The following is a 12244-nucleotide window of genomic DNA, read 5'->3' as shown; positions in this document are numbered from 1 at the left end:
GGAAGGAAGGGAGGGAGGGGGAAAAAGGATCAACCAAGCAAATATGCAAAATGATGATCACTGTTAAATCTGAAGGCTGGGCATGGTGGGTTGGATTCATTATACTATCCTCTCAAATAAAAATACAGTAGTCTCTCTATATCGTGGTTCACTTATCATGGCATCACTGTCTCACAGGATTTAAAAAAATATTATATTTAATTATTTATCGCGGATTTTTTGCTGTATCGCGGGATTTTGCGGTACTGTATACATAGGTTGTTAAAGTTACGTAGGTTTAAGAGTGTAGAATATATTTAAGAATATAAGTAGTATTTATAAAAGTGTGGAAAAGGTTAATAAGGGAGTGGGAAAAGTTAATAAGGGACTGGGAATGGTTTATAAGTATGTGGGAAGGGTTTATAAAGCCTTAAAATATGTACAAATACTAAAAAAAACGTAAGGTTCCTAACTTTGCGGATTTTCACCTATCGCGGGGGCGGGGGGGTCTAGAATATAATACCCACGATAAGTGAGGGAACACTGTACTTAAAAACTTTCATAACAAAGCTTTTTTTAAAAAAGAGAATAATTACGGTATGAATCCCTATGTGTTGAAAAATCCTTTAGAAAACTTGTTTTTTAAATTTTCATTATACTTTATTTTCAGAGAGAGGGGAAGGGAGGGAGAAAGAGAAACATCGATGAGCGATGAGCGAGAGAAACATTAATCGGTTGCCTCTTGCAGGCCCCCAACTGGGGACCTGGTCAGCAACCCAGGCTTGTGTCCTGACCAGGAATACAATCAGCGACCTTTCACATTCACAGAATGACACACCCAACCCACTGAGCCACACCACTCAGGCCTAGAAAACTATTCTGTGTAGGCGAAAAGAAGACAGGGAGATTGCTTTATAGCGCTCTCTCCTAATTTCAAATGGATTTTGTCTTAACAAGTGGGTTGGTTCTTTGAGGGCAGAGACCGTGTTATTCCTCTTTTGTATTACTTCCCCGTCATTTACCAGAGTACTATATGCAGTCAACCCTATATATATTCTTATTTTAAAAATACATCTTGAATGGAAAGGATAGTGATAAACCAACTCTCTCACCTTGTATTCCCTTTCTGTCTCCTTTTGCTAGCTTCCGTGAAGAAAAAAACCTTTTGCCATATGCCATCAACTCCTGTATTTTGCCTGAGATGAGCACAACTTCTAAATCCATAGCAATCTCTCCCCAGAGGTCTGCAAGGTGAAACACTTTAACTATCAATGTGCTTTAGGTTTTACCTTCCTCTATAGCAAAACTCTTCAAAGATGATGCCTGCCATAAAACACAGCAAGCACTCAATAACTGTTGAATGAATGAATGCACAGGTCTATGAAGATGAAAGGTGGGATAGGCAGACTAAGTGATAGAGCAGTCGTCTTTAAACAGTATTAAATTTAAACAATTAATTCTACTTCACTGAAATTTAGTAAAAGGCAACAAGTACATTTCTGATTTTCATTAGTTCTGTAATTCTGTATAACTAATAATTTGTTTTTCCTCAGCTATAAAACAGAAGTTGAACTAAAAATTATCCTGTATTTCTCCACTTTAAGATTCTACTTTTTCATTATCAACTAGATCTTTAACCATACATGGATATCTGTAATGCATTCAAGAATTAATTTATTCCATGTCTGGTAGGTTATTCTCAAAATTAATTTATCCTGGACTTTCCAGGTTGATTTAGATTTCTCTTCTTGCTTTCTTTTTTACCATTATAACTAGTGGTACTTCATTTCTAACCTAGTTACACAAGGAACTCTTTACACAGAACAATGAAGAGTCAGACCAATTCACCCTTAATATACTAAAATACTAAAGATGAACAAGTACCCACATTAAAGATAATTTATGACTGTGACCCAGTACTAATTCTGCTTTATCAATGTTTTGTAGAGACAGTAAAATAGTTTCTATCTTAGAATCAGTAAGCAACTATCTCCAAACCAGAGCCCTAACAGTAAAAACTACCATGCCAGACACAGTACTTAAATGTTTTCTATATGGTTATTTAATTAAACTGTGATAACATGAGTGGGTATTATCTCATTTTACAGTTGGGAAAATAAAGAATAGAAAGCTTGAATAACTTGCCAAAGGGCACACAGCTGGTAAAATAGTAACAGTGAAATTCAAACCCTCATCTAGTCCCAATATGAAGGCCCCTAACCACTGTAATATACTGGCTCTGTCTCCCTATGAGTACCCTAGTCATTGTGAACGATAAAAGACTTTCCACTACCAATTAACTCTCTATTCCACTGTTCTATTACATAAACAACCCATTTATTCTAGTGTCACTATGAAGATAAAAACAAGGTCTATCTTCTAATCCCCAAATAGCACAAGACCTGACATATGTTAGGTGCTAATAAATACTAACTGAATGCCCTCAAGGAATACCAAGGTATAATGGACTATCACCTAAAACACTAATAACCATGGAAAAAAGTAAAAAGTTACTCTGGTTAAAAAATTTGTTTTTTACTTTTTCTTACTGTTTTGTGTCACTTTTTGCTGTCACTAATGCCTCTTCAGCAGCCCAACTCTGAAGCCTCTTACCCAGTTTTACTAACACACTGCTGCTCCTTTGCTACAGGCCCATCCAAGGATAATCAAGCTTATAAGAACTGTGTGTCTATTGAGTGGGGCAAGGTTGCTCTCCTATAAGTAAAGTAGAAGAGCAGGCCTGATAATATTCTTAATAAAAGAATAAGTGAATACTCACGCAACATAGTAAAATGCATACATCATGCCAAAAAAACCATCAAAGATTAGAATACAAGGATCCCCAATTAAATAAACATTTTTCTAAAATTTACCATTTAATATTAGATAAGTTTAACCCACTGAAGGAAACAGATATTAATATTAGAAAAAAAGAAGTATCATCATTTGCAAATGACATGATCAGATGCTTGGAATACTCAACAGAAGGAAAGAAAACTCTTATAAACCATAAAAAAAATTCAGTAAGATGCTAAGCACTTTATGAACTGTACTTGAAATGTACATCTGGCCTTTATTAGGTCTGGCCGCACAACTGGATACTACCTAGGTGAGACTTGCTCTATTATACAGAATACAGTCCAGAAACGTTATTTCTGCGCATATTGAAAACTAATCAGGTTTAGAAGATTAAGATGGAACCAAACCAACTAAATTCAAAGAAGGTAATTAATAAACCATAATAATTTGCTAATTTATAGAGTAAAACATAAGTACCAAAAATATACATACTTTAATCTTAAATTCTGGTGTGCATTACTGTATAGCCCCATATAAACTGATATGTAATTTTCCTCCATTAATAAGAATAACCTAAAAGGTAAGTATAGACTAAAACTACTATCAGTAAGTAAAGCATTAAGGTATAGCATGACCAGTTCTGAGGGGTGATAATTCCTCTAAGAGAAACTTTAGTATAGTAAGTCTGCTTTCAAGAGTTTTTAGTATGAAAAGTGACTTGTTTCTTACTAGTTATTCAAATAATAGTGTTTATACTTTACTTATATTAAATTAGAACCCAGGACTTGGTGATATTTGGTTAATTGTTCTATTACAACATACTTCACTTTAACATTATTTCTCTTTGAAACCAAAAATTGTAAATTAATAAACATATAATAAATATTATGTATATACTATAGTGGCTTCAGCTCAGTGAGGTATATAATAGAGTAATGCAGTAAGTCTTACATTCTCAATGTCAAAACTAATTCTAGAGTTTTAGTGCTTGATGTCTCCTCTGTACCAAATTTTGCTATTATCTATGTTGTTAAAAGTTAGGAGAGTAACAACTTTTGAAGAAAACAATAGTAATAGTCCTTTGGAGGGGTATAATAAAAGGTTTCTGAATTGCTATTAATTCTTTTTCTGGTGATTTGACAGGTATGTTCAGTTTGTGATAATTAGCTTATATATATATATACTTGAGATTTTGTGCACTTTTCAGTACATGGTCATATTTCAATGAGAATGGCTGATTTTTTTTTAATTAACAGAAAATAAAAACAAACTACACAAACAGACCTCTTACATCCCCAATAAAGTACAATTTCTATGGATGCATGCTATATTGTTGAAAATAACAAAAGAAAAAGTTACCTTTTAACTCTACGATCATTCAGCTGGTAAGATGCTCACACTATTTGGTAACTGTGGAAGAGCAAATTCACATCCCCTATTTCAGGTTTCTTCCTACTCTGTGTGTGTGTTTAAAAAATGTATTTTTATTATTGATTTTAGAGAGGGGAAGGGAGAGAAAGAAACACTGACTTGTCACTTCATCTATCCATTCACTCAGTGCCCAACCTGTTGGAACTTGCAACCTTGGTGCACTGGGACGATGTTCCAAATGAGCAACCCAGTCAGGGCTATGTGTGTGTTTTATAGTAGAAAGGGAGACTCAACTATTCTATTCAGGTTATCATGTGTATTTGTTTATTTCTACCTTTCTTATTCTCTTTTTCTTACTCTCTCTTCTTCTTGCTTAGTTGGACCTTTACAGTTGAATTTCCATGCATCTAATACGGATACACTCCAATTAAGCTGTATAGACTAGAGTAGAAGAATAGAACAATTCTATTTTACAAATTTGTAACATTTCCCACCCAGATGAAATGGACACACACAAAAATCAACTCAAAATACTCAAATCCCGCCCTAGCCATGCAGCTCAGTTGGTTAGAGTATCATCCCAATATGCCAAGGTTGTAGGTTTGATTCCAGTCAGGGCACATACAAGAAACAACCAATAAATGCATAAATAAGTGGAACAACAAACAGATGTTTTTCTCTCTCTCTCTCTCTCAAAATCAATATTTAAAAAAAACCCTCCAATCCCTGTTAACTAATCATTTTCCCTTACTACTAAAATTTACTCTTTATCCTTTTTTATTATCCTCACCCGAGGACATTTTTTCATTGCTTTTTAAGAGAAAGCGGAAGGGAGAGAAAGAGAGAGAAAAAACATTGATGTGAGAGAGAAACACTGATCAGCTGCCTTCTCGTACGCACTCTGATGGAGATGGGGATGAGGGAATCCATCTTGTAATCTAGGCGTGTGCCCTGACCAGGAATTGAACCTGTGACCTCTTGGTCTAGGGGACAATGCTCCAAATGCTCCAACCAACTGAGCTACACTGGCCAGAGCCTAACATTTATTCTTATACTGACCTCTCTGTAGCAGCATAATTCTCCCAAGCCAAAACCTCAGACACAAACTGATTCAATTCTGTCCAATATCTAGCCCCAACCATATGATACGATGTTCTGCTCCCAGAATTTTCTCTTCACCCTTGTCCTTTCCATTCCCTTTGTTATAACCCTATTTGGTATTCTTAATATTTTCCTTGAATTACTGTAAAAACCTCCCACCCACTTTTATTCCCAGTTCTTCCCCACTGCAATTAAACTTGCCTACTGTCACTAGATTAATCTTCTTCTGGGATAACTTTGAGCACGGCTTATTTGTTTAATAAACATCCAATGGCCTTCCCTGCCTTCTGAATAAAGCCCAAGCCAGCTTTGAATTTCTATGGAGAACTTCTATAAACAACCACTAAGTTACCCTTCTTTTCTGGCCAATATCAAAGTTATTTTAATCTTTGAAAGAAGAAATACACTGGACATTATGAAAAGCAATGCAAAATAAAAACAAGGGGGGCGGGGTGTAAAAGATCCAACCCAACCCAATTCCTGAACAAAGAATAAACATGACTACCATTTAAGATGGAAGAAGCCAAAGAAAAATTAAAAGGAAAAAAAATCATAGTTAAAAATGTTTGGTTGTAAGCCAACTGGAATGTTACTTCTTGGAATGTAAATCTAAATTAATCCCTAGGTTCCAAAAACGGAAAGAAACTGGAGGAAAGATTATTGCTATATTTTCCTTATAAAGGTACACTAAGGTAATTTTCCATTTTAAAGAAAACACCCAGGACAGATATTGTAGCATGGCTACTACCTCTGATCATTTTTTTTTTAAAACAAGGAACTTAAAATATAAGATAAATAAAACAATATAAAAGACTGATGTTCACATATCAAATAATATTTTATCTCATGATAAGATGAAGTTTGAAGCCATCTTCCCATAAGAAGAAACATCCCTTAATAGTAATGATTTGATAATCAGTAACACAGTGTTTGCAGCCACTCTATAATTACTGTAAATAATGAGAATCAACTGTATCTTTAGGGAGCGTATTTTACTTGCCACACAAACTAAAAGGGTTAACTTCAGATATGCATAACACATAATAAAGGAGACTGATTAAAAATTAATCATTAAATTAACTAAAAATTTACTACATTAAATATAGTAAACTCTAGAGCAGGGATGGCAAACAGATTTTATCTTGCACATCAGCTCTGAAAAACAATGAGTTCTAAATAAGATGTCTATAAAAACTGTGTTTTGGCTCATTGGGAAAAAGTACTGTAATCGATTAGTTGGTCAGAGACAGATAAAGGATAAATAATGTTACTTGCATTATATATTTGCCATCCCTGGCCCACTGTACTTCAAATAATCCCGTAAAATATACAAGTACAAAATTACTTACTGCTTCAACAGAGTTACATTCCCGTCTTGTTTCTAAATAACGTAGTGCTCGTTTTTCTTCTTCTTTTAATTTAGCATCTGCCTGTCCAGAGGCAAAATAACAATCATTTTAAGAACATCAAGACATTAGCTCAAATTAGCACATATACTAAGTTCTGACTTACATATTTCATATAATTCTGTACACCATTTTGCTGTAAATACGAGGGTGCCTGTGTTCTATAAAATCTCTCTGTTGAATCCAAGTATGCCTTCTCAAAATTGTCCCTATAAATCTGAAGCTTATCCTCAGGATTAGAACAAAGGTTAACTGAAAAACAAAAATAAAATTTTACTCTAATTATGATTCAAATCAGTATTTTGAGTACAACAAATGAAATAACAAATATTGAGGAGTCATTATTTGCAAGGGACTGACAATGCTCAAGAGAATACAAAAACATATAAGACAAAATCTTCTCTATAAAAAAACACTTAAAAAGATAACAGCACAAAGCAGTAAAATGACAAACAGCCTAGAGAACATAGGCTATTTTGTTTTTGAACAGGAAAAACATTGACTTCTAACTGGATCAAACCATTCACAAAAGAGATGAGATATACAATAAGTCTTAAGGAATAAACTAGAATTTACATAGCTAGACCTACCGAAAGTAAGTAAAGGTTCAGAAGTAGAAAAGCACAAGGCCTAGTCAGGGTACAGTGACTAGGCTGTCTGAGTGGATTGTACGGTTAATAGATGAAAAGGGTAAATTAGGACAGCCTCAAATCTCAGGCAAAGTAATCTGAATTTAGCATGGGACAGCACTAAATGGGTAAAAAAAATACCAATAAAATAGTACTTACAAATTAATCTGGTGAAGAGTATATGGGTAAAATGATAGCAAAATGATCCCTATAAGAAACTGTTTCAAAATTCCAGAAGTAAGAGTTTTAAAGTAGTCCAAACTGGTGGCAGGTGAAATCAAAAGAAATAAATTTCAGGGACCTGGCTAACAAAAATCTAGATCTGATACCTAAAGAAATATAAGGGTATAATATAGAAAGCAAGTCAAAGATAACTAAAGGTTCATTAACATAAAAAGTTCTTATTAACGACTATTCTGTGCCAGGAATTATATATTCAGGGAAGACACAGTGTCAACAACACGACTAATTACAATAAAGTAGTATGACAGGAAAGCATAGGTACTACAAAGCACTATGAGAGGACCTAACTTAAGTCTGAGTTTCAGAAAAGGCCTCCATAAGGGAATAAATGATGAGAATGAGTTAGAAGATAAAGAGGGAAGAAGAATATTCTAGTTAGAGGAATATCTGATTGAAAGAACAAATGAGAATATCATTGTCAAAAATGGAAAGGATCGAAGATAAATGTACACATGGAATTAACTTATATCCTAAAAACATAAGTAGAAAACTGGTTACCTTTTATAATTTATAGATTCAAATCTATATTTCTCTAATTTAAGTTGCTAAAAAGACTCAGCAACCAAAAAATTAGATGGAGAAAACAAATATTAACCACATAAATACGAATTTTTGTAGGTTACTTTAAAGCAGAATATCTTTTTTGTACTCTTAAAAGCATTTGGCAGTATAAGTAGATGTGACTATATGCTAATAAACACAATTTTGATAGTACTACTCTATAATTGTCTTAGAATTTGCATGAAAAGGAAATTATAATCATAAAAGTTCAAACATACCATAGGATTCTCTTACTCCAATGACCAGCTGAGAATCAAAAGCTTCTCCTAACCTTTCAGCATGTACTAGCTTCATTGCACTATCTTGGAGTCTGTTTTTTATATTTGAAAAGATTGACTCATTCCATGTATCAAGCATGAGCTAGGAAAAAAACAAAACAAAATACTCAATCATTTCGATGATCAATATACAAAGTATATATGAGGTCTATCCAGACAGTATCCAGACGTGTATTATGAAAAATAGAGACATTTTCTGAAGATAAAGGAAACACTGTACATAAGACAATGACACCTCAGTCCCCTTCAAAGTAGGCACCTTGGGACTTCACACAGTTCTCCGATCATTGTGGATTACAGCCTGTACACATTCAACATTCTCAGGTGTTCTGTTATTGCAAGCCTTCCAGAACGTGGATCACTTTCAACAGATTCTCAACCGTCTTTGAAGCATTTGTGCCACACTTTTATTTGTGCTGCACTCACTGCATTGTCCTTCTGAATCATCCAAATAGCTTCCATGAAGGAATGTTCAAGCTTAATGCAAAATTTCATGGAGATCAGTTGCTCTACTCACTCAGTCATCTTAAATGTGACAACCACAAAGTACACATGATCACTCAATGGCTTCTACTGCCCCCACTGACTTGTACAGTGAAGTCGTCATTGTTCACACATACATATTCCAGTCCACTCTCCTTGGCTGCCAGGTTACAATGATGTCACCTGAACCGTTCTCATTATATTAACAACGGCTGGAGTTTTCCAGACAGACCTTATATACACAATTCTGTTTTTTGCAGGAGGAGCAATGAAGCACTTTCTTCTATTTTTTTTTTTGTGGGGGGTGGGATGCTTGGGACATGAACCTAGAGTTTGGAGTTCAGATAAGATTAAGATGAGTGTGAGTCTTGAACAAACAGGGGTGGGCATTTTGACAACTCAGCTAGAGTAAAAAAATAGTACAAACACTAAAAAAGGAAATCAAATTCTTAGGTCTACATTCATTTGAATACTTAAGGGAAGAAGTATATTTAAATGTGGTAAAGAATATATGGTAAATCCTAGTAAAGAATATATTTTTCAAAGTCGAATATAATTGGATTTGAATTTTAGATGTTACTTATTTACCTGCTTTTCCATCTGTAAAATAATGAAAATAATATTATAAATTTCAAGTCGTTGTAAAAATTAAATATGGTAATACATGGAAGATGTTATTTCTTCTGTATTTCCAAAGTTGAATTTCAGAAATACTGGTATGTATTTAATATGCTCATGCGCATATTTGTACAAACACATAACAACTGTGAAAAGAACCAACTGAAAATCTGTTTGATAGTGTATCTTAAAAAAAAGGAATATATAAATGCATCTTACAGATGTTCCATTTTTTTAAAAGAATGTCTTCTGTGTCATTTGTTTGTTTTTTAAGATTTTATTTATTTATTTTTAGAGAGAGGGGAAGGGAGAGAAACATTGACGTGCAAGAGGAACATCAATCAGTTGCCTCTTACATGCCCCCAACTGGGGACCTGGCCCTCAACCCAGGCATGTGCCCAGACTAGGAATCAAACCGGTGACCTTTTGGTATATGGGATGATGCCCAACCCACTAAGGCAAACCAGTTAGGGCCAGATGTTCCATTTAAATGATGAAATGATATATACGTACTCTTGAGTATGTATTCTCTCTCCAAGTAACTTTGTCAGATATAGGAAATATATTAATAACAACAGCAGCAACATCAATACAAGAATAACAGTTATATAACATTCACTATGTACCTAGCTCTAAATACTTTCCACATATGTGTAAGTCATTTAATCCTCACCACTTAGATATAGGTGTTATAATCTCCCTTTACATATGAAGAACCTGGGGCACAGAGAGGAAAGCTAACTCTCCCATATTTACACAGCTCATAAGAGGCAATACTGGAACCTGAATCCAACAACTGTGGTCCTAGAATCTATGCTCTTAATCATTAAGTGATGCTGACTACCACAAAATTAAAGAAATGACAGAAAAATAAAAGGAAACAAGATTATGGAACTGCAAATCAAAAAGCATCTGGAAGTGTTTTTATTTTGGGGCAGGTAGTGGTAATGTCTGACACTGCAGTTATTTCTACCACTGAAGAAGCATTAGGTATCTAAATTTACAATAACCCTGTCAGCATTAGTAAAAATTTTAAGGCTGGGGCAATAATACCCAGGCCGGTACTTGAGTGTTTGAAATCTGAGTTTGTTGCTATAACCACTGTAGCAAGTAGTGAGTTGTTTAAAGGTCAAATGGCCTTTTTCACTTTTCATATCTGTGGTTCCATTTGATTCTCACAAATAGGAAAATAAACAATAAATGAGGACAGAGAGGTTAGTTCATTACTGATTGAGAGCTGAAGGGGAAATTTGGGGCTCCAATTTCAGAGATTAGCTTTTTTCATTAAATCATGAGTTGTTACTGGGCACAGAGCTTTTAACTAGAAACTATATAAAATATAAAAGTAAACACAGGACATAATGAGTTTATAATAACTATAATGAAGTAAAAAAATTATAAAGATGATAGCAATTTAGTCATGACTGAACACAAAGACAACGAAAGGTAACCTAATAAAAGGACAGATTTTTGAAACAGAATGAAAGCAATTTAATTTATAGTACAAAGACTGAATAAGAAAATAAAACCTCGAAAATAAAACTAGGAAAAGGAGAAAGTAAAAGAAAAAGCAAAGGACATAATGTTTGAAACACAATTCTAAAGTTTAGCACCACACAAGAAGATGAAAGAAATTTAAAGCTAAAAAGGATGAAAGAAAAAAACATATTATTCAATAAACCCAGCAACATCTGGAAAGAAATTTATACATGAAGTAGAAAAATCCACTTATGTAAATTACTTTCAGAAGTCTTTCAAACCACCCTTTCTAAAGAATATTAGGGAAAAAAAGGGAAAACTGACCTTTCGAACAATACCATCTTCTACATTTGATTTTTTATTGCCACCCTGTTTACCCAATAAAGTAATCTCTAGTTGACAAAAAGGCTTCGGTAAAATATCACATTGTGTAAAGAATTTTCGCCATTCAACAATATATGCTTTTAGTAAAGCTGTATCATCTTGATGGCTCAGTACGCGCTGAAAAAAAAGAAAAGAATTGTACCAATTAAAATACAAATGCTTTAAAGAATACTAGAAAATGTTATGCTATACATTTAAAATACTTTATTTACTGTACAAACTATCTTATACGCAAAAGAAATTAAAACATATATATATATCCAAGAGAAAATTAAAATGTTCACAGACTTGTGATCGTCGGCAGCCGTCCGTCTCAAGAGACGATGGTGTAGCTTCTTAAGAGTCTATCTGCACCGCCGAGAATGGCTGTGCAGTCCAACTCGGGAGTGACACGGTATCTGTCTCCTCCCGTGTTGAATCGACATCTTGCGATGACGCTGGAGTGTCCTCTCCAGTGGAGCTGAAGCTACAGAGCCTGGGCAGGGTGATATGGAGGGTCTGCTGTTGCCCATGCAGCAGACCCCCCCTCTCTTCGCAGCTGAAGGGTCCAAGGGAAAGACGGAGTCGATACAGCTTGGCTTCAGGTGCGCCGCAGGAGTTGCCGGTGTTGACTACAACGTCAAACCGCCTTAGGGACTCCGGCTCCGGATTTTCTGTCGGGGTTTACTCCCTTAGCCTTTCCCCTGAAGAGGTATGCCGCAAGGCAGCGGAGGTTTTTTGGAGTCAGAGTTTTCCTTCTCTGAAGACTTGTGATCATTTCACAATAAATACATATACCAAATTATTATGTTGTCTATCTGAAACTCATATAATGTTCTATGTCAGTAATATGTCAATTAATAAAAACAACCCTGAATCTATTGGCTGTCACCTTATCTTCCCCTTTGTCTCTCCCTCCTTTCACCTCCCAGCC

The 12244-nt window shown here is 34.7% G+C and overlaps 1 protein-coding gene across 1 annotated transcript in view; it reads right to left on the bottom strand.

Moving 5' to 3' along the window:
• The window catches only part of CUL5 (cullin 5), a 121192-nt gene that overhangs the window by 45644 nt on the left and 63304 nt on the right, over positions 1 to 12244 (bottom strand). The window contains exons 4-7 of the mRNA XM_090265883.1: positions 11272 to 11448; positions 8308 to 8449; positions 6763 to 6908; positions 6600 to 6680 (exon numbers count right to left, since the gene is read on the bottom strand). Coding sequence (XP_090122009.1) covers positions 6600 to 6680; positions 6763 to 6908; positions 8308 to 8449; positions 11272 to 11448 — 546 coding nt within the window. The remainder of the gene's footprint in view (positions 1 to 6599; positions 6681 to 6762; positions 6909 to 8307; positions 8450 to 11271; positions 11449 to 12244) is intronic.

Source organism: Furipterus horrens, unplaced genomic scaffold (assembly GCF_987537825.1).
Source record: "Furipterus horrens unplaced genomic scaffold, mFurHor1.1.pri manual_scaffold_2, whole genome shotgun sequence".
Classification (NCBI taxonomy): domain Eukaryota; kingdom Metazoa; phylum Chordata; class Mammalia; order Chiroptera; family Furipteridae; genus Furipterus; species Furipterus horrens.
The sequence above is the reverse complement of the archived record's forward strand: the minus strand, read 5'-3'. Positions and strand labels throughout refer to the sequence as shown.